This window comes from Coregonus lavaretus (assembly GCF_964263955.1).
Source record: "Coregonus lavaretus genome assembly, chromosome: 30".
NCBI classification, from domain to species: domain Eukaryota; kingdom Metazoa; phylum Chordata; class Actinopteri; order Salmoniformes; family Salmonidae; genus Coregonus; species Coregonus lavaretus.
In genome coordinates, this window is record NC_140017.1 from 23,569,166 (window position 1) to 23,592,657 (window position 23,492).

Here is a 23,492-nt window from a genome sequence, read left to right on the forward strand (position 1 = left end):
ATCAGGGAACAGGGGACCCGCGCTTTCCCTAACTGTACTCTTGAGATATCTGGCAGCACCGTGGACATGCCTCCCTGTTCATCAAATGCAATCCATGTAAATCCCCTCTTAAACAACCCCATCCCAATGTTTCCTTTACGGTTTCATCATTCTCTCTGAAAACTATAACAAACGCTGGTAGATGGACATGCCTTTTACTCTAGGCCCTGGTCTGCATGCATTTCACTCAAGGTTGATAGAACACCCTTTAAAAGTAGAACAAGGTTTTAGACATATAGTTGATACTTTATTACAAATACTGATATCACAGTACTGAGGACAATAAACACATTTGAAGAAATATTGATTCAAATTCATGAATAGCAGGCCTCCTGTTCAGCCTTAAACACCCACACCAATAGAAATCCACTTTTTCAAGCTGAAGGCCAGAGCTTACCCATGATGTTGCACAATTATTTAAGTCATTGTGTTAGTGAAAGTATGATATACAGTTGAAGTCGGAAGTTTACCTACACTTAGGTTGGAGTCATTAAAACTTGTTTTTCAACCACTCTGTCAGGACCCGGTGCGAGAAACAGTCACTAATAATTGTCAGAACCCAGAAGATGAGGCAGACACAGCAGTACTAGAGATGGTGGTTTAATAAAGAACAAAAATCCTCAGGCAAAGAAACTAAATCCACAATGTCAAAAAATAAAGCCAAGAGGCACAAAGAGGAAAACCTCCAAAAAACAAAGAAACTCCACAAAGTGGTAAAAATCCCACCAGATAAATATCCATATAACACAAGGCTTGGGCTGGGGCTGGGTGCTAACTTACAAACACTGAGCAAGGAACTGAGGAACACACAGGGTTTAAATACTAACAGGGGAATGACCTACAGGTGCAAACAATAATTAGATCAAGAAAAAACAAAAGGTACAAAAAAGGTGCAATGGGGACATCTAGTGACCAAAACCCGAACAGTCATGGCCAAAACCTGACAGAATCCCCCTCCTAGGAACGGCTCCTGACGTTCCTACCAGCCTTCTCAGGGTGGAGGGCCCTGAACTGACGAATGAGGTCAGGGTCCAGTATGTCCTTGGCAGGAACCCAGGAGCGCTCCTCGGGACCGTAGCCTTCCCAGTCCACCAGATACTGCCAGGACCGCTGCACCCGGCGGGAATCCAGTATCCGGTGGACGGTATAAGCCGACTGGCCACCGATGACACGGGGCGGAGGGGGAGGTCTGCCTGCCGGAATAAGGGGAGAAAAAACAACAGGTTTTAATAAAGAAATGTGAAATGTTGGATTGATCTTAAGGGATCTGGGTAAGTGCAGGCGAAAAGTAACGGGATTGACTCTCCTGGCAATCTTAAAGGGACCGATGAACCTCTGGGACAGCTTGCGAGACTCCACCCGTAGCGGTAGGTTCTTAGTTGAGAGCCATACTCTCTGGCCGGGGTACAGGGTAGGACCGGGACGGCGACCTCTGTTGGCTTGTCGTTGGTACTGCTGAGAGGAACGCAGAAGATTAAGACGTGCCTTCTTCCACGTAAGCCGACAGCGTCTGATGAACCTCGAGGCTGAAGGCACTCTGACTTCTGCCTCCTGGTCCGGGAACAATAGAGGTGCATAGCCAAACTGACACTCATGCGGGGACATACCAGTGGAGGAGGAGCACAAGGTGTTGTGCGCGTACTCGGCCCAAACAATGAAGGATGACCAAGTGGACGGGTTGTTGGAAACCATGCATCTGAGGGTGGTTTCCAGCTCCTGATTCATCCTCTCAGTTTGGCCATTGGACTCCGGATGGTACCCGGAAGATAAACTGGCCGTGGCCCCTATGAGTTGGCAGAAGGCCTTCCAAAACCTTGAGGCGAACTGGGGACCTCTGTCGGAAACCATATCTTGCGGGATCCCAAAGACTCGGAACACATGGTTAATCACCAACTCAGCTGTTTCCTTGGCAGAAGGTAATTTGGTCAAAGGAACAAACCTGGCCGCCTTAGAAAACCTGTCGATGATGACTAGGATCGTAGTATTACCATGGGACGGAGGAAGGCCAGTAATAAAGTCCAATGAGATATGGGACCAGGGTCGGTGGGGAATAGATAGAGGGTGAAGGAGTCCTTGAGGGCGAAGGTGAGAAGATTTGCCCTGGCAGCACACGGAACAGGCCTTGATGAAAGTGGCAACGTCTTCCTTCATGGTGGGCCACCAGAACTTACGCTGGATGAACTCCAAGGTGCGGCCTATGCCCGGGTGACAGGTGAGGCGAGAGGAGTGCCCCCACCGAAGGACTTGGGACCTTGCTGCCTTGGGAACAAACAACCGATTAGCAGGACCTCCACCAGGGCCCGGTTCGATGGCTTGAGCTTGTTTCACGGTATCCTCCACTTGCCACGAGATCGGAGCCACGATCTTAGCGGCCGGAAGGACAGTCATGTCAGTATCTTCTCGAATGGCAGGAGAGTAGATTCGTGACAAGGCGTCCGGTTTGAGATTCTTCGACCCGGGTCTATAGGTGAGGATAAACTGAAATCGGCTGAAGAAAAGAGACCATCGAGCTTGTCTGGCGTTCAACCGCTTCGCCTGCTGGATATACTCCAGATTCTTGTGGTCCGTAAGCACTTGAAACGGTTGAGAAGCCCCCTCGAGCCAGTGTCTCCATTCCTTCAATGCCATCTTAACCGCTAGGAGTTCACGGTCCCCCACATCGTAATTCCTCTCGGCCGGGGTAAGCCGGTGAGAGAAGAAGGCGCAAGGATGAAGCTTCTTGTCTTCACCCCTCTGAGACAGGACAGCTCCAACCCCAACCTCTGATGCGTCTACCTCCACCACAAAAGGTTCCTCCGCCGTTGGTAGTGTCAGGATGGGAGCAGAGAGGATGCGCTGCTTGAGTCCTTGGAAGGCCGTCTCAGCTTCTCTTCCCCACAGAAACCTTGTGTTGCCACCCTTGGTTACCGCCGAGAGAGGGGCTGCCACCGAGCTGAAGTTCTTGATGAACTTGCGGTAAAAGTTGGTGAAGCCCAGGAAACGTTGAACTTCCTTAACGGACTTGGGGGTGGGCCAATCCGCTACCGCCTCTACCTTCTTGGGGTCCATCTGGACTCGTCCGGGTTCCACTATAAATCCCAGGAATTGTACTCGAGAGGAATGGAATTCACACTTCTCCGGCTTAACGTACAAATGGCTGTCTAGGAGGCGTTTGAGCACTTGTCTGACATGCTTAGTGTGTTCTTGAAGGGAGCTCGAAAAGATGAGGATGTCATCCAAGTACACAAACACGAAGATGTTAAGCATATCCCTAAGCACATCGTTTATGAGCGCTTGGAACACAGCCGGAGCGTTGGTCAGGCCGAAGGGCATCACCGAGTATTCGTAGTGACCAGTAGGCGTGTTGAAAGCGGTCTTCCACTCGTCCCCGGGTTTGATCCGCACAAGATGGTATGCGTTCCGCAGGTCAAGCTTAGTGAAGACAACTGCTTCCTGGAGCAGCTCAAAGGCTGTGGCCATAAGAGGTAGCGGGTAGCGGTTACGGACGGTTATGGCATTGAGTCCCCGGTAGTCGATGCAAGGTCGTAATCCGCCGTCTTTCTTGGCCACAAAGAAAAACCCTGCTCCCGCCGGCGAGGTAGATGGACGCATGAGGCCTGCTGTCAGAGCGTCCTTGATGTAGGTATCCATAGCAGCTCGTTCGGGAGGAGAAAGGGAAAAGATCCGACCCCTGGGAGGGCAGGTCCCCGGCAACAGGTCGATGGTGCAATCGTAAGGTCTATGGGGTGGTAGTTTGGTGGCCCTCTGTTTGCTAAATACCAGTTTGAGGTCATGGTAACACTCGGGAACTCGGGACAAGTCGATGGATTCTAGAGACTCGGAAGGAGAACTCTGGGAACTCGGGAAGATACAAGTGGCTTGGCACGTGGGACCCCACTGCTTGATAGTGCCCACAGACCAGTCGATGTGAGGGTTATGGCTGTGAAGCCAGGGATAGCCAAGGACGAGAGGAAACTCGGAACAGGCGATCAGATGAAAGTTCATCACTTCCTTGTGTTGGGAAACTGAAAGTCGTAAGGGGGTAGTGGCACGAGTGACAAGTCCAGATCCCAAAGGACTTCCATCCAACGTAGCAACCCTTATGGGGTCACTTAGAGGTTCAGAAGGAACGCCATTCTCCTTCGCCCAGATCCCATCCATGAAGTTACCTGCGGCTCCAGAGTCTACCAAGGCTTGAAGAGAAACCTCGTGGTCGTCCCAGGAAAGGGTAACAGGAATGAGCAGGCGGGAGTTGGATAGATGGGAGGAGGTTATGTTTCCCGTTACAGTCCTCCCAGGCCTGCACGGGAGAGTGCGTTTCCCTGGAGCCCGGGACACGTGGAGCGGAAATGGCCCGGTTTGCCGCAATATAGACAGCATCGCTCCCTCATTCGGCGGTCTCTCTCAGCCTGGGAGATGCGTCCAACCTGCATGGGTTCTGGTGGAGCCAGCGAGGATAAAGGTGGAGACTCGGAGTTGGAACCGATAGGAACTAGGGTGAGCGGTCTATGGTTTTGTTCTCTCTCTCTCAGACGCTGGTCTATGCGTGAAGCCAACTTGATAAGGGACTCGAGGTTGTCCGGTGGTTCCCGAGTGGCCAGTTCATCTTGGATGGTGTCAGAAAGACCCTTCAAAAAACACACTGTGAGCGCCTCGTCGTTCCAGCCACTTGCTGCTGCCACAGTGCGGAACTGGATGGCATAGTCCGTCACGCTGCGCCGACCTTGGCGGAGAGTCAGGAGCTGTTTGGCTGAGTCAGGGCCGTTGGTAGGACCTTGAAACACTCGCTTGAATTCTTCAGCAAAGGTAGAGTAGCTGGCACAGCAGGGACTTTGGGCATCCCACACAGCAGTAGCCCAGGCTAGAGCCTTTTCCGACAGCAGGGTGATGATATATGCTATCTTGGACCGGTCGGTGGGAAACGACGATGGTTGCAGCTCAAAGGAGAGAGAACATTGGGTGAAAAACCCCTTACAAACACTTGGGTCCCCTGAGAACCGTTGAGGAGGCGGCAGACGAGGTTCCGCCAGGGGATTAACTGCCAGGAGCCCTTGAATCGGATGAATTGGAGCAGAAGCGGTTGCCGGGGAAAGTCGATCCGAAATCTGCTTTATGGAAGTCAGCATCTCTGACAGAAGTTGAGAATGTCTAGCCATTAAGGCCTCTTGCTGAACCAGAGCAGCTTCGTGGCGTTGGACAGTCCCCTCATGGTGGGACAGCATGGAAAAAAAATCCTGGGTACTGGCTGCCTCTGGGTTCATAATAATGGCTCAGTGTTTCTGTCAGGACCCGGTGCGAGAAACAGTCACTAATAATTGTCAGAACCCAGAAGATGAGGCAGACACAGCAGTACTAGAGATGGTGGTTTAATAAAGAACAAAAATCCTCAGGCAAAGAAACTAAATCCACAATGTCCAAAAATAAAGCCAAGAGGCACAAAGAGGAAAACCTCCAAAAAACAAAGAAACTCCACAAAGTGGTAAAAATCCCACCAGATAAATATCCATATAACACAAGGCTTGGGCTGGGGCTGGGTGCTAACTTACAAACACTGAGCAAGGAACTGAGGAACACACAGGGTTTAAATACTAACAGGGGAATGACCTACAGGTGCAAACAATAATTAGATCAAGAAAAAACAAAAGGTACAAAAAAGGTGCAATGGGGACATCTAGTGACCAAAACCCGAACAGTCATGGCCAAAACCTGACACACTCCACAAATGTCTTGTTAACAAACTATAGTTTTGGCAAGTCGGTTAGGACATCTACTTTGTGCATGACACAAGTAAATTTTCCAACAATTGTTGTACAGACAGATTATTTCACTTAGAATTCACTGTTTCACAATTCCAGTGGGTCAGAAGTTTACATACAATAAGTTGACTGTGCCTTTAAACAGCTTGGAAAATTCCAGAAAATGATGTCATGGCTTTAGAAGCTTCTGATAGGCTAATTGACATCATTCGAGTCAATTCGAGGTGTACCTGTGGATGTATTTCAAGGCCTACCTTCAAATTCCGCACCTCTTTGCTTGACATCATGGGAAAATCAAAAGAAATCAGCCAAAAATTGTAGACCTCCATAAGTCTGGTTCATCCTTGGGAGCAATTTCCAAACGCCTGAAGGTACCACGTTCATCTTAACAAACAATAGTACGCAAGTATAAACACCATGGGACCACGCAGCCGTCATACCGCTCAGGAAGGAGACGCGTTCTGTCTCCTAGAGATGAACATACTTTGGTGCGAAAAGTGCAAATAAATCCCAGAACAACAGCAAATGACCTTGTGAAGATGCTGGAATAAACAGGTACAAAAGTATCTATATCCACAGTAAAACGAGTCCTATATCGACATAACCTGAAATGCCGCTCAGCAAGGAAGAAGCCACTGCTCCAAAACCGCCATAAGAAAGCCACAATACGGTTTGTAACTGCACATGGGGACAAAGATCGTACTTTTTGGAGAAATGTCCTCTGGTCTGATGAAACAAAAATAGAACTGTTTGGCCATAATGACCATCGTTATGTTTGGAGGAAAAAGGGGGTGGCTTGCAAGCCGAAGAACACCATCCCAACCGTGAAGCACGGGGGTGGCACCATCATGCTGTGGGGGTGCTTTGCTGCAGGAGGGACTGGTGCACGTCACAAAATAGATGGCATCATGAGGAAGGACAATTATGTGGATATATTGAAGCAACATCTCAAGACATCAGTCAGGTAGTTAAAGCTTGGTCGCAAATGCACAATGACCCCAAGCATACTTCCAAAGTTGTGGCAAAATGGCTTAAGGACAACAAAGTCAAGGAATTGGAATGGCCATAACAAAGCCCTGACCTCAATCCTATAGAACATTTGTGGGCAGAACTGAAAAAGTGTGTGCGAGCAAGGAGGCCTACAAACCTGACTCAGTTACACCAGCTCTGTCAGGAGGAATGGGCCAAAATTCACCCAACTTATTGTGGGAAGCTTGTGGAAGGCTACCCGAAACGTTTGACCTAAGTTAAACAATTTAAAAGCAATGCTACCAAATACTAATTGAGTGTATGTAAACTTCTGACCCACTGGGAATGTGATGAAATAAATAAAAGCCTAAATAAATCATTCTCTCTACTATTATTCTGACATTGTCACGCCCCGACCTGGAGAGACTGTTATTCTCTAGGTAGTTTGGTCAGGGTGTGAAACTCTATGTTAGAATTTCTATGTTTAGGATCTAGAATTGTATTTCTAGGTTTGGCCGGGTGTGATTCCCAATCAGAGGCAGCTGTCGCTCGTTGTCTCTGATTGGGGATCATACTTAAGTAGCCTGTTTGCCTACCTTATTGTGGGATCTTGTTCCGTGTTCGGCTTGTATGAGTATAGCCTGAGGACTTCACGTTACGTTGTTTCTTGTTTTGTTTACGTTTATTTGAGTTTAATAAACATGTACGCTTTTCACGCTGCACCTTGGTCTGACCCGTCTCTCAACGTTCGTAACAGAAGATCCCACCAAAAACGGACCAAGCAGTGTGCCCAGGAGCAGCAGACACCCTGGACACAGGTGGGGAAGTCATTTTGGACTTGGGAGGAGATATTGGCAGGTAAAGGACCCTGGGCGAAGGAGGAAGCCCAGGCAGGAGAGGATCAACGGCGACATCAACAGTGCCGGCCGAAGAGGAAGCCCGAGAAGCAGCCCCAATAAAAAAGTTTTGGGGGGGCTCACGGGGTGGACGACGAGGCAGCAGGAGGCCGGGAAAGGGCTGACTAGAGAGGAGGAGGCCGCTATTCTAGAGGTCCTCCAAGACCTGCGGATCGAGAGTCTGAGAGAAGAGGCCACCACGTTACGGGAGCTGTTAGCTCAGAGGGAGCAGGAGTTATCCGTTCAGAGGGAGGCGCTACAGGATGCTCAAAGGGAGAAGGAAGTAGTGGAGGCAAGGAGAGAGGAGCTGGTCAGGCAACAGAAGGAGCGTGTGTTCATAGAGGAACCTAGGTATGCAGAGATACGCACTGTGTCGCCAGTGCGCATTCACAGCCCAGTGCGTCCTGTGCCAGCGCCCCGTACGTGTCGTGCGAAAGTGGGCATCCAGCCAGGACGGGTTGTGCCCGCTCAACGCTCCTGGTCTCCAGTACGCCTTCACGGTCCAGTATATCCTGCGCCAGTCCTACGCACTGTGGTGCGCGTATCCAGTCCGGTACGGCCCGTGCCAGCTCCTCGCACCAAACCAGTGGTGCATGTCTCCAGTCCGGCCCGGCCCGTTCCTGCTCCTCGCACCAGACCTGTGGTGCGTGTCCTCAGTCCGGCCGGCCCGTTCCTGCTTCTCGCACCAGATCTGTGGTGCGTGTCTCCAGTCCGGCCCGGCCCATTCCTGCTCCTCGCACCACACCAGTGGAGCCAGAGCAGTCCGCTCCACCGGTGCCCAGTCCAGCTGCGGTCAGCGGATCTACTCCGGAGCCAGAGCAGTCCAGTCCACCGGTGCCTAGTCCAGCTCCAGTCAGCGGTTCCAGTCCAGATCCAGAAGTCAGCCCCTCTCCAGGGTCGGGGTCTCCCACACCAGGGTCCAGACAGGGCTTGGTGCATCGTGGGGGGATTGCCGATCCAGGTCCAGACGTCAGCACCTCTCCAGGTTCGGGGTCTCCCACACCAGGGTCCAGACAGGGCTTGGTGCATCGCGGGAGGATTACCGATCCAGGCCCAGACGTCCGCCCCTCTCCAGGTTCGGGGTTTCCCACACCAGGGTCCAGACAGGGCTTGGTGCATCGTGGGAGGAAGGAGAGGGGAAGCCGAGGTCCAGACCAGACCAGGGGCGCAACGGGGAGGCAGAGAGGGAGAGGTCGTCACACCCGGACCCTCCCCTTATGAGTCAGGTTGGTGCGGCCGGAGTACGCACCTTTGGGGGAGGGGGGGGGGGGGTACTGTCACGCCCTGACCTGGAGAGACTGTTATTCTCTAGGTAGTTTGGTCAGGGTGTGAAACTCTATGTTAGAATTTCTATGTTTAGGATCTAGAATTGTATTTCTAAGTTTGGCCGGGTGTTATCCCCAATCGGAGGCAGCTGTCGCTCGTTGTCTCTGATTGGGGATCATACTTAAGTAGCCTGTTTGCCTACCTTGTTGTGGGATCTTGTTCCGATTTCGGCTTGTATGTGTATAGCCTGAGGACTTCACGTTACGTTGGTTCTTGTTTTGTTTATGTTTATTTGAGTTTAATAAACATGTACGCTTTTCACACTGCACCTTGGTCTGACCCGTCTCTCAACGTTCGTGACAGACATTTCACCTTCTTAAAATAAAGTGGTGATCCTAACTGACCTAAGACAGGGAATTTTTACTAGGATTAAATGTCAGGAATTGTGAAAAACTGAGTTTAAATGTATTTGGCTAAGGTGTATGTGAACTTCTGACTTTTATGCAAATGTGGTGTCTTTTCCTATGATATGACATACAAATTATTTTCAGGCAACGTTTCGTTTCATGGGCTGGGTTTTATTTTAATGTTACCACCCACCAGCTGCAAAGCTATTCCTCTTTACGGCTGAGATGAGCCAAACAGCCTTGTGGCCACTTGACCGACTGAGCAAATTAAAAGAGGGGAATGGAGGGGAACAAACATATGTTTTTGCACGTCCACTTTTTTTTTACCAGACAATTATCATAATCTATTGGATAATTTGTCAATTTTCACTTATTTTTTTATCTAGACTGTATACAATATATATGACAATTTTATAAATGGTATAATTGCATGATATGATAGCATTTAGCAAACCCGTTGCTCCAAGATTAATGGTTTGACTACTAAAGATTTGCTTTACTACACACTCCACTGCTTTGATTGGTGTAACGTTAGCTGGAAACCATAAGTATCTTTCCATATCATGAAAAGGCACCTGCGAAAGAAGGAACTTATAGCTACATTTAATTTGTGGTGTGCATGATCATGAGCAAAGTCATTATAGCCTATCATTTCACTTCCCCTGTGAGAACCATGAGCAGGGGCTGACTTGACTTTGCTGTCCCGCAGCCGAAGCCTGCTAGCCTCCTACCTACCAAAGGTTGCACCATGTCCATTGGAATGTAGAAAACTGGAGCTTCGTGTTATTCATTCTAACTATTTCTATGGCAAATTCACCGCCACAATTTATGGAAGCTGCGAAAACTTTGGCGATAACAATAGATGGCGAAGTCAAAGATAGGCCATTGTGAATAAGTTTTCTCTAAATCAATGCTTATGACAAATCCAGCTCCAGAACCAGCCATTGAGCCAGCTGGGTAAAGTTAAAAATAAATAATTTCAGAACATAGGGCACTTTCAAAACATAAGTAATAATTTTCCAAATCCAAAACAAAAAGAAACTAAACTGCATGTGAATTCAGTATGCTTTATCCCTGAACAGGAATAATTATCTTGAAGTCCACGAAAACTTAGAACTGGTGTTGATTGAATAGCACGCATAGTTACTCAGATGTGATCATCATTTTAAAGTGATTAAATATGACAAAATGGCCTACAGTGCCTTCAGAAAGTATTCATACCTTTACTTATTCCACATTTTGTTGTGTTACAGCCTGAATTAAAAATGGATTCAAATTAGTATATTTCCAGAAATATCACATTTATATACAGTGGGGAAAAAAAGTATTTAGTCAGCCACCAATTGTGCAAGTTCTCCCACTTAAAAAGATGAGAGAGGCCTGTAATTTTCATCATAGGTACACGTCAACTATGACAGACAAATTGAGAATTTTTTTCTCCAGAAAATCACATTGTCAGATTTTTAATGAATTTATTTGCAAAATATGGTGGAAAATAAGTATTTGGTCACCTACAAACAAGCAAGATTTCAGGCTCTCACAGACCTGTAACTTCTTCTTTAAGAGGCTCCTCTGTCCTCCACTCGTTACCTGTATTAATGGCACCTGTTTGAACTTGTTATCAGTATAAAAGACACCTGTCCACAACCTCAAACAGTCACACTCCAAACTCCACTATGGCCAAGACCAAAGAGCTGTCAAAGGACACCAGAAACAAAATTGTAGACCTGCACCAGGCTGGGAAGACTGAATCTGCAATAGGTAAGCAGCTTGGTTTGAAGAAATCAACTGTGGGAGCAGTTATTAGGAAATGGAAGACATACAAGACCACTGATAATCTCCCTCGATCTGGGGCTCCACGCAAGATCTCACCCCGTGGGGTCAAAATGATCACAAGAACGGTGAGCAAAAATCCCAGAACCACACGGGGGGACCTAGTGAATGACCTGCAGAGAGCTGGGACCAAAGTAAGAAAGCCTACCATCAGTAACACACTACGCCGCCATGGACTCAAATCCTGCAGTGCCAGACGTGTCCCCCTGCTTAAGCCAGTACATGTCCAGGCCCGTCTGAAGTTTGCTAGAGTGCATTTGGATGATCCAGAAGAGGATTGGGAGAATGTCATATGGTCAGATGAAACCAAAATAGAACTTTTTGGTAAAAACTCAACTCGTCGTGTTTGGAGGACAAAGAATGCTGAGTTGCATCCAAAGAACACCATACCTACTGTGAAGCATGGGGGTGGAAACATCATGCTTTGGGGCTGTTTTTCTGCAAAGGGACCAGGACGACTGATCTGTGTAAAGGAAAGAATGAATGGGGCCATATATCGTGAGATTTTGAGTGAAAACCTCCTTCCATCAGCAAGGGCATTGAAGATGAAACGTGGCTGGGTCTTTCAGCATGACAATGATCCCAAACACACCGCCCGGGCAACGAAGGAGTGGCTTCGTAAGAAGCATTTCAAGGTCCTGGAGTGGCCTAGCCAGTCTCCAGATCTCAACCCCATAGAAAATCTTTGGAGGGAGTTGAAAGTCTGTGTTGCCCAGCGACAGCCCCAAAACATCACTGCTCTAGAGGAGATCTGCATGGAGGAATGGGCCAAAATACCAGCAACAGTGTGTGAAAACCTCGTGAAGACTTACAGAAAACGTTTGACCTGTGTCATTGCCAACAAAGGGTATATAACAAAGTATTGAGAAACTTTTGTTATTGACCAAATACTTATTTTCCACCATAATTTGCAAATAAATTCATTAAAAATCCTACAATGTGATTTTCTGGATTTTTGTTTCTCATTTTGTCTGTCATAGTTGACGTGTACCTATGATGAAAATTACAGGCCTCTCTCATATTTTTAAGTGGGAGAACTTGCGCAATTGGTGGCTGACTAAATACTTTTTCTCCCCACTGTAAGTATTCACAGCCCTGACTATACATGTTAGAATCACCTTTGGCAGCGATTACAGCTGTGAATCTTTCTAGGTAAGTCTCTAAGAGCTTTGCACACCTGGATTGTACAATATTTGCACATTATTCTTTAAAAAATTATTCAAGCTGGTTGTTGATCATTGCTAGACAGCCATTTTCAAGTCTTGCCATAGATTTTCAAGCCGATTTAAGTCAAAATTGTAACTAGCCCCCTCAGGAACATTTAATGTTGTCTTGGTAAGTCACTCCAAAGTACTCCAAATGTACAAAACATTAGGAACACCTGCTATTCCATGCCATAGACTGACCAGGTGAATCGAGGTGAAAGCTATGATCCCTTATTGATTTCACTTGTTAAATCCACTTCAATCAGTGTAGATAAAGAGGAGGAGACAGGTTAAATAATAATTTTTAAGCCTTGGGACAATTGAGACATGGATTGTGTATGTGTGCCATTCAGAGGGTGAATAGGCAAGAAAAAAGATTGAACTGCCTTTGAACGGGGTATGCTATAGTGGATGCTCCTTAGAGAAGGAAGGGGAGGACAATCCTCCTCAGTGAATTTCATAAAAATAAAAATAGTGAAACATTTAAATGGTTATCCTTTTTAGATAAAACTATACTAAATATATTCACGTCACCAAATAATTGATTAAAACATACTGTTTTGCAATGAATGTCTATTGTAGCCTCAACAGCACTCTGTAGGGTAGCCCTATAGTGTAGCCAGAGGACAGCTAGCTTCCGTGCTCCTCTGGGTACATTGACTTCAATATAAAACCTAGGACGCTCATGGTTCTCATGCCCTTCCATAGACTTACACAGTAATTATGACAACTTCCAGAGGACTTCCTATAACCTATCAGCGCTCTTGCAGCCTGAACTGACATGTTGTCCACCCAATCAAAGAATCAGAGAATGAATCTAGTACTTAAAGCATAAGCTACAGCTAGCTAGCACTGCAGTGCATAAAATGTGGTAAGTAGTTGACTCAAAGAGAGAGAAAGACAATAGTTGAACAAGTTTTAACAAATTAATTTCTTCAAAAATGAAGGAGAAGCAAGAGAGAGAGAGAGAGAGAGAGAGAGATAGATAGCTGTATTTTGTCCTTTTTTTTCACTTTCACTATAATTTACTTAGCTAGCAAATACAGCTAGCTAGTTTAGCCTACTCAAACACACGGCTCAAACAGAGGGATGCTATGTTAGCTAGTTGGCTATGACTATCCAACACTCAAACTCTTCCAAGTCAAGGTAAGCTTTTGGTTTTACAAAAGTATTTTGCCACCGGGGCCTGCCGGTTTAACTGCTAAGCTGCTTACTGACTGTACACTATACTGCATGACTGTAGCGAGTTTACTAACGCATTAGTTCTATTAGCTATGTTGACTATGATGTTACTTTAGCTAATACGATGTAGGCTGTGTGTAGAGGTCAGCGGTTATGATAAAAGTTTTTTTTGCCTGGTCACAGACAACTGATGAGTTGTGCATTGAAGTCCACAAGTGAAAGGAAAAGGTGAGAGGAGGAGAGCGCGTAGATGCGAAAAGGAATACAACGTGGCTGCTATGAAAGTGAACTATGTTTACGCATAATCAGGGGTGTATTCATTCCGTCGATTCTGTTGAAAAACTTTTCTTAAAGCAAACGGAACGAAACGGGGATATACGTACCTGAATTTGGCTAATAGAAACTCTTGTTTGCAACTGTTGGACTAATGATTACACTGTCTGTCATCTCAACTTTTTCTCTCGACCTGTGTGCACCTACGTTGTAAACTTTAATTCATAGGCTAGGTTGTAGCAACCTCATGACGGGTATAGGGAAAATTTGAGTATCATGTAGTAGCCTAAACCTATCGATGTTACATTGAACTGGGTGAATGGAATATGAATGATAGTAATATGCTGTAATAGAAATAAGGCCATGTTCATAAAAAATATATAATCCTCCCTCATCTTCAACAGCACCGACCGCCACTGGGTTTTTCACGCTCAACAGTTTCCTGTGTGTATCAATAATGGTCCGCCACCAAAGGACATCCAGCAAACTTGACACAACTGTGGGAAGCATTGGAGTGTACATGGGCCAGCATTCCTATGGAATGATTTCGACACCTTGTAGGGTCCATCCCCCGACGAATTGAGGCTGTTCTGAGGGCAAAAGGGAGCACAACTCAATATTAGGAAGGTGTTCCTAATGTTTTGTACAATCAGTGTATGTTTGGCCGTGTGTTTTAGGTTATTGTCCTGCTGAAAGGTGAATTTGTCTCACAGTTTCTGTTGGAAAACAGACTGAACCAGGTTTTCCTCTAGGATTTTGCCTGTGCTTAGCTCTATAACGTTTACTTTTTTCCCCAAAAACTCCCTAGTCCTTGCCGATGACAAACATATCCAGAACACGATGCAGCCACCACCATTCTTGAAAATATGAAAAGTGGCACTAGGTGATGTGTTGTGTTGGATTTGCCCCAAACATAACACTTTTGTATTCAGGACATAAAGTTAATTTCTTTGCCACATTTTTTGCAGTTTTACTTAGTGCCTTATTGCAAACAGGATACATGTTTTGGAATATTTTTTTTCTGTACAGGCTGTGTGTATTGATACACCATACAAAATGTAATTAATAACTTCACCATGCACAAAGAGATATTCAATGTCAACTTAAAAAAAAAAGAAATCGAGGTATTGGAAAACTCCCTGGTCTTTGTGGTTAAATCTGTGTTTGAAATTCACTGCTCGACTGAGGGACCTTACAGATAATTGTATGTGTGCGGTACAGAGAAGAGGTAGTCATTCAAAAAGCACGTTACACTATTATTGCATACAGAGTGAGTCCATGCAACTTATTATGTGCCTTGTTAAGCACATTTTTACTCCTGAGCTTATTTAGGCACAAGACATTTAAGCTTTTCATTTTGTATTCATTTGTAAAAAATTTGTGGTATTGTGTAGGCCAGTGACACAACATTTTAATTTTATAATTGTTTTATTCATTCATTCTGTAACACAACAAAATGTGTAAAAGTCAAGGGGTGTAAATACTTTCTGAAATCACTGTATATGATTTTGCACAAATTATTTAAACTGAGTGAAGATGGCTCTGTTAGGTCAGTTGGTTGGAGCAAGGTGCTTGCTTATTGCATGGGCCACATAATTGCTCAAAGCATCAGTTTAATGACCATATTATGTTATCATTACTTCTAATGAGTTCCCTAAGTAAAAGTTAAGCACTAGACCTTTTCCCTGTTGAGGAATAAGCAATGATTATGAACATGATGCATTATGACAATGGAATGAAATTAATTTATCCCTTGAGAAATCAAGACACTATCCAAAACATTTGGAAAGAGGAAATGCCTCTTCCCAGAGATGTTTTGCATCATGGTGGTGCTATGTAGAAACATTTATAAAAATCCACAACCCATCCCTCCCAAACCTTAACAGTCTCCATCAGAGGACAAGTTGAGGTTAGTTCATGACTTCTTATTTATCTTTGGGATCATGTATACTGTCATTAATTATTGTTCTGTGTGCATATCAAGTATTTACTTTCCTCAACATTTCAGATTTGCAGACATCGACCATTCCTCAAGAGGGCCACACTGAAAAATGCAGAATCTGACCTACCTTCCAGGCAATGCCACCAACTCACAGAAGAGCCCCGTGTAGCTCAGTTGGTAGAGCATGGCGCTTGCAACGCCAGGGTTGTGGGTTCGTTTCCCACGGGGGGCCAGTATAAAAATGTATGCACTCACTAACTGTAAGTCGCTCTGGATAAGAGCGTCTGCTAAATTAATAAAATGTAAAGAGCCTGTCTATGATAATCAAGGTGTGTGTGGTGCTCCCCTTCTTCTGCATGTTCCTCAACTGCATCTGGTCATGTTGCACACATTCGCCTCTCACAGACAGTTCCTGGACAACTCCCGCTACAAGCTGATCAACGACACTCTGCAGCTCCTCTCCTCTGTCCACCTCATTGTGGGCAACGTGAAGTTCTCCATTGTATACTGTGCCCTTCTTCTCAACTGCCACCTTCCAGAACACCCCTGTGATCCTGGCAGAGACTACATTTTAAATTTTAGTCATTTAGCAGACGCTCTTATCCAGAGCGACTTACAGTTAGTGAGTGCATACATTATTTAATTTTTTTTAATTCCCGTGGGAATCGAACCCACAACCCTGGCGTTGCAAAGGCCGTGCTCTACCAACTGAGCTACATCCCTGCCGGCCATTCCCTCCCCTACACTGGACGACGCTGGGCCAATTGTGCGCCGCCCCATGGGACTAGTTGAGTATCTAGAGCATCAGCAATTGTGGGTTCGATTATAGGATCAAAATGGCCAGATACAAAGAACTTTCTTCTGAAACTCGTCAGTTTATTCTTGTTCTGAGAAATGAAGGCTATTCCATGTGAGAAATTGCCAAGAAACTGAAGATCTCGTACAACGCTGTGTACTACTCCCTTCACAGAACAGCGCAAACTGGCTCTAACCAGAATAGACAGAGGATTGGGAGGCCCCGGTGCACAACTGAGCAAGAGAACAAAGACATTAGAGTGTCTAGTTTGAGAAACAGATGCCTCACAGGTCCTTAACTGGCAGCTTCATTAAATAGTACCCTGAAAACACCAGTCTCAATGTCAACAGTGAAGAGGCGACTCCGGGATGCTGACCTAGGCAGAGTTGCAAAGAAAAAGCCATATCTCAGACTGGCCAATAAAAAATATAAGATTAAGATGGGCAAAATAACACAGACACTGGACTTTTCATTGCAACTCTGCTTCGAAAGAGTCAAACCAATATGGCGTAGCAGTGCGGTCATGTACTCTGTGTGTGTCCGCGTAAATAGCCAGTTTTTTGTATTTTTTTCAATTTTTCGTACATATTTCCCTATCACACTTTTCATCCTTCTACTAAATATACTTCCCTGCAACCCGCCTCCCTCAATGTGGAACGGATTCTATTATTGACTTACCTTTTATCTAGAATCTCCAGTTGAAACTAGCTAGCCAGTTAACTAGCTACTTGCTATTAGCCACCGTTAGCGGTTTTCACCCAGAACATCAGATTTTCTGCCAGAATAACTGAATCACTGGACATTAACACCTGATCGCAACTAGCTAGCCGCAACTGAATGGATGTTGCTGTTGGCTAATCACCACTGCCCCCGAAGCAAGCACCAGTTAGCCTTGAGCTAGCCTTGAGCCAGGCCCATATCCCGGCTATCTACCTCTCTGTCTACCGGACGGGAGTAGCCAGCTTACTAGCTACTTGCTATTTGCCACCGTTAGCGGTTTTTCACCATTGTCCGTGGCCTGCACTACCTACCAGCCAGCTCTAGGCTGGACTATTATCGGCCAGTCTGCACTGTCTACACAGCGCGTTATCGACCCAGAACAAATCGGTTTTTCTGTTGGAATCACTGATTCACTGGACCTTTAACACCGGATCATCGCAACTAGCTAGCTGCAACCAAATGGATGTTGTTGTTGGCTAATCAGCCTTGAGCTAGCCTCGAGTCAGGCCCATCTCCAGGCTATCTACCTCTCTGTCAACCGGACGGGACCTCCTAGAGTCGACACGGAGCCCTGCCGATCTATCACGACTGGTCTGCCGACGTAATCGTCTGTGGTTTCAACAGGCTTCCTGTTGCAACGACCGCGAAGATCCATCTGCTAGCCCCGGCCCGATAGCACAAGCAAACAACAGCCGTGCTTCCTGCTAGCCTGTGCTGTAGCACCAATTCGAACTGCTCTCGGACTCACATATTGCTGTTCACTGGACCTTATGATCACTCAGCTGCACAGCTGATGCCTGCTGGACTGTTCCTTTACACGGTACCCTGTCCTGTTTATCTGTTTAGCCTCAGCCAAAACTTTCATCGCCATTACCAGTTGTTGTCTTAGCTCTCCCGAATAACACCTGTGATTGCTTTATGCCTCTCTCCCATGTCAATATGCCTTGTGTATTGCTGTTCCAGTTAGTTCTTATTATACAATTTCACTGTAGACCCCCAAGTCCCTCTCAAACTGCCTCAAACACAGTGGGGAGAACAAGTATTTGATACACTGCCGATTTTGCAGGTTTTCCTACTTACAAAACACGTAGAGGTCTGTAATTTTAGGTACACTTCAACTGTGAGAGACGGAATCTAAAACAAAAATCCAGAAAATCCCATTGTATGATTTTTAAGTAATTAATTTGCATTTTATTGCATGACATAAGTATTTGATACATCAGAAAAGCAGAACTTAATATTTGGTACAGAAACCTTTATTTGCAATAACAGAGATCATACGTTTCCTGTAGGTCTTGACCAGGTTTGCACACACTGCAGCAGGGATTTTGGCCCACTCCTCCATACAGACCTTCTCCAGATCCTTCAGGTTTCGGAGCTGTCGCTGGGCAATATGGACTTTCAGCTCCCTCCAAATATTTTCTATTGGGTTCAGGTCTGGAGACTGGCTAGGCCACTCCAGGACCTTGAGATGCTTCTTACGGAGCCATTCCTTAGTTGCCCTGGCTGTGTGTTTTGGGTCGTTGTCATGCTGGAAGACCCAGCCACGACCCATCTTCAATGCTCTTACTGAGGGAAGGAGGTTGTTGGCCAATATCTCGCGATACATGGCCCCATCCATCCTCCCCTCAATACGGTGCAGTCGTCCTGTCCCCTTTGCAGAAAAGCATCCCCAAAGAATGATGTTTCCACCTCCATGCTTCACGGTTGGGATGGTGTTCTTGGGGTTGTACTCATCCTTCTTCTTCCTCCAAACACGGCGAGTGGAGTTTAGACCAAAAAGCTCTATTTTTGTCTCATCAGACCACATGACCTTCTCCCATTCCTCCTCTGGATCATCCAGATGGTCATTGGCAAACTTCAGACGGGCCTGGACATGCGCTGACTTGAGCAGGGACCTTGCGTGCGCTGCAGGATTTTAATCCATGATGGCGTAGTGTGTTGCTAATGGTTTTCTTTGAGACTGTGGTCCCAGCTCTCTTCGGGTCATTGACCAGGTCCTGCCGTGTAGTTCTGGGCTGATCCCTCACCTTCCTCATGATCATTGATGCCCCACGAGGTGAGATCTTGCATGGAGCCCCAGACCGAGGGGGATTGACCGTCATCTTGAACTTCTTCCATTTTCTAATAATTGTGCCAACAGTTGTTGCCTTCTCACCAAGCTGCTTGCCTATTGTCCTGTAGCCCATCCCAGCCTTGTGCAGGTCTAAATTTTATCCCTGATGTCCTTACACAGCTCTCTGGTCTTGGCCATTGTGGAGAGGTTGGAGTCTGTTTGATTGAGTGTGTGGACAGGTGCCTTTTAAACAGGTAACGAGTTCAAACAGGTGCAGTTTATACAGGTAATGAGTGGAGAACAGGAGGGCTTCTTAAAGAAAAACTAACAGGTCTGTGAGAGCCGGAATTCTTACTGGTTGGTAGGTGATCAAATACTTATGTCATGCAATAAAATGCAAATTAATTACTTAAAAATCATACAATGTGATTTTCTGGATTTTTGTTTTAGATTCCGTATCTCACAGTTGAAGTGTACCTATGATAGAAATTACAGACCTCTACATGTTTTGTAAGTAGGAAAACCTGCAAAATTGGCAGTGTATCAAATACTTGTTCTCCCCACTGTAGCTCCTTTGTTCCACCCCCCATACCCGCGGAGACCGGCTCAATCGGTGCCTCCAGTGATGCTATCTCTTTCATTGTTACCCAAAGCTTAGGTTTACCTCCACTGTACTCATATCCTTCCATATCCTTGTCTGTACATAATGCCCTGAATCTATTCTACAACGCCCGGAAATCTGCCCCCTTTATTCTCTGTACCCAACGCACTAGAAGACTAGCTCTTAAAGCCTTTAGCCGTATCCTTATTCTAGTCCTCCTCTGTTTCTCTGGTGCTGTAGAGGTAACCCAAGCCCTGCAGCCCCCAGTATCACTCCTACTCCCCAGGAGCTATCATTTGTTGACTTCTGTAACCGTAAAAGCATAGTTTTTTTGCACATTATCATCAGAAGCCTCCTCCCTAAGTTTGAGTTATTCACTGCATTAGCACACTCCGCTATTTTAATTCTTAGATGTTAAGTGCCCTTTATGGTGGACTTTGAGCGGTTCTGGACAGGTTGTGAAAGTCATAGGGTCCAGTGCGTTATAGTGCCAGAAAGCCCCATTTGTCAGCTCTCCGCTACCACACTCTCAGTGGAGCTGATTTAAAGTGTCAGGTTTCAGACCCCACATTTGCAATAGGGAGTGGTGTGTCACATTTTCTGTCCTATCCAGATAAAGAATCGATTTGCTCTCCCTCTGAGTGATGGAACCCAGCCTGGGAGATGGCATATGAATGGCGACAGTTCACAAACCCACCGTCGCTGGAACAGACAGGACTGGCAAAAGGTGCTCTTCACTGACGAGTCGCAGTTTTGTCTCACCAGGGGTGATGGTCGGATTCACGTTTATCGTTGAAGGAATGAGCGTTACACCGAGGCCTGTACTCTGAAGCAGGATCGATTTGGAGGTGGAGGGTCCGTCATGGTCTGGGGCGGTGTGTCACAGCATCATTCGACTGAGCTTGTTGTCATTGCAGGCAATCTCAACGCTGTGCATTACAGGAAAGACATCCTCCTCCCTCATGTGGTACCCTTCCTGCAGGTTCATCCTGACATGACCCTCCAGCATGACAATGCCACCAGCCATACTGCTCGTTCTGTGCGTGATTTCCTGCAAGACAGGAATATCAGTGTTCTGCCATGGCCAGGAAGAGCCCGGATCTCAATCCCATTGAGCACGTCTGGGACCTGTTGGATCGGAGGGTGAGGGCAAGGGCCATTCCCCCCAGAAATGTCTGGGAACTTGCAGGTGCCTTGGTGGAAGAGTGGGGTAACATCTCACAGCAAGAACTGGCAAATCTGGTGCAATACATGAGGAGGAGATGCACTGCAGTACTTAATGCAGCTGGTGGCCACACCAGATACTGACTGTTACTTTTATTTTGACCCCCACTTTGTTCAGGGACACATTATTCAATTTCTGTTAGTCACATGTTTGTGGAACTTGTTCAGTTTATGTCTCAGTTGTTGAATGTTGTTATGTTCATACAAATATTTACACATGTTAAGTTTGCTGAAAATAAACGCAGTTGACAGCGAGAGGACGTTTCTTTTTTTGCTGAGTTTATTTTGTTTGTTTTTGTTAGTTTTTTCGCATTGTTTGTAACTTATTTTGTACATAAAGTTGCTGCTACCGTCTCTTATGACCGAAAATAGCTTCTGGACATCAGAACAGCGATTACTCACCTCGAACTTGACAAATAACCTTTCTTTAATGAGTCCGACGTGAAGGATATACTGCTCTCCGGAGACCAGGCCCAAATCCACGTCATTTGCGTGAAGAAAAGGCGGAGATACAGAGGGAGAAGGTCGTGGTGCCTTGTTAGGATTCGTAGGCAAGTGAGTAAATCGCCATTACCATCAGTTATGTTGGCCAACGTGCAATCACTGGAAAACAAACTCGATAATCTACGGTCGAGACTATCATACCAGCATGTCACGTGCAACCAGAGAAAAAAAAACTCTAGACCACCTTTACTCCACACAGAGAAACGCCTACAAAGCTCTCCCTCATCCTCCATTTGGCAAATCTGACCATAATTCTATCCTCCTGATTCCTGCTTACAAGCAAAAACTAAAGCAGGAAGTACCAGTGACTCGCTCAATACGGAAGTGGTCAGATGATGCGGATGCTACGCTACAGGACTGTTTTGATATGTTCAGTGATTCATCCAATGGCATTGAGGAGTATACCACCTCAGTCACCGGCTTCATCAATAAGTGCATTGACGACGTCGTCCCCACAGTGACCATACGTACATATCCCAACCAGAAGCCATGGATTACAGGCAACATCCGCACCGAGCTAAAGGCTAGAGCTGCCACTTTCAAGGAGCGGGACACTAATCCGGACGCTTATAAGAACTCCCCCTATGCCCTCAGACAAACCATCAAAGAGGCAAAGCATCAATACAGGACTAAGATTGAATCCTACTAAGCCGGCTCTGACGCTCATCGGATTTGGCAGGGCTTGAAAACTATTACGGACTACAAAGGGAAACCCAGCCGTGAGCTGCCCAGTGACGCGAGCCTACCAGAGGAGCTAAATGCCTTTTATGCTCGCTTTGAGGCAAGCAACACTGAAGCATGCATGAGAGCATGCAAAATCCGGACGACTGTGTGATCACGCTCTCCGTAGCCGATGTGAGAAAGACCTTTAAACACGTCGACATTCACAAGGCCGCGGGGCCAGACGGATTACCAGCGCATGTATTCAGAACATGCACGGACCAACTGGCAGGTGTCTTCACTGACATTTTCAACTTTTCCATGACCGAGTCTATAATACCAACATGTTTCAAGCAGACCACCATAGTCCCTGTTCTCAAGAATGCAAAGGTGACCTGCGTAAATGACTACCGCCCCGTAGCACTCACGTCGGTAGCCATGAAGTGCTTGGAAAGTCATTGCTCACATCAACACCATCATCCCGGATACCCTAGACCAGAGTTCTTCAATTCCGGTCCTGGAGGGCCGAAACACTTCTGTTTTTTATTTCTACCTGGTAGTTAATTGCACTCACCTGGTGTCCCAGGTCTGAATTAGCCCCTGATTATTTTTTATTTATTTATTTATTTCACCTTTATTGAACCAGGTAAGCCAGTTGAGAACAAGTTCTCATTTACAACTGCGACCTGGCCAAGATAAAGCAAAGCAGTGCGATAAAACAACACAGAGTTACATATGGGGTAAACAAAACATAAAGTCAAAAAATACAACATAAAATATATATACAGTGTGTGCAAAATGCAAGTTATGGAGGTAAGGCAATAAATAGGCTATAGTGCAAAATAATTACAATTAGTATTAACACTGGAGAGGAGGAAAAACAGAGGTGTTTCGGCCCTCCAGGACCGGAATTGAAAAACCCTGCCCTAGACCCACTCCAATTCGCATACCGCCCCAACAGATCCACAGATGACGCAATTTCAATCGCACTCCACACTGCCCTTTCCCACCTGGACAAAAGGAACACCTATGTGAGAATGCTGTTCATTGACTACAGCTCAGCGTTCAACACCATAGTGCCCACAAAGCTCATCACTAAGCTAAGGGCCTTGGGACTAAACACCTCCCTCTGCAACTGGATCCTGGACTTCCTGACGACACAACAGTTTGCTGACGACACAACA

At 46.1% G+C, this 23,492-nt stretch overlaps 1 protein-coding gene across 1 annotated transcript in view; it reads left to right on the forward strand.

Annotated features, from left to right (window-relative positions):
- Nucleotides 1-20,166, forward strand: part of LOC311106164 (odorant receptor 131-2-like) — a gene marked incomplete at its 3' end in the record, with an annotated part of 34,142 nt that extends 13,976 nt beyond the window's left edge. The window contains exons 3-4 of the mRNA XM_084148488.1: nt 16,153-16,249; nt 20,161-20,166. Of these exons, the coding sequence (XP_084004614.1) occupies nt 16,153-16,249; nt 20,161-20,166 (103 nt within the window). The remainder of the gene's footprint in view (nt 1-16,152; nt 16,250-20,160) is intronic.
- Between the last annotated feature and the right edge of the window lie 3,326 nt (nt 20,167-23,492).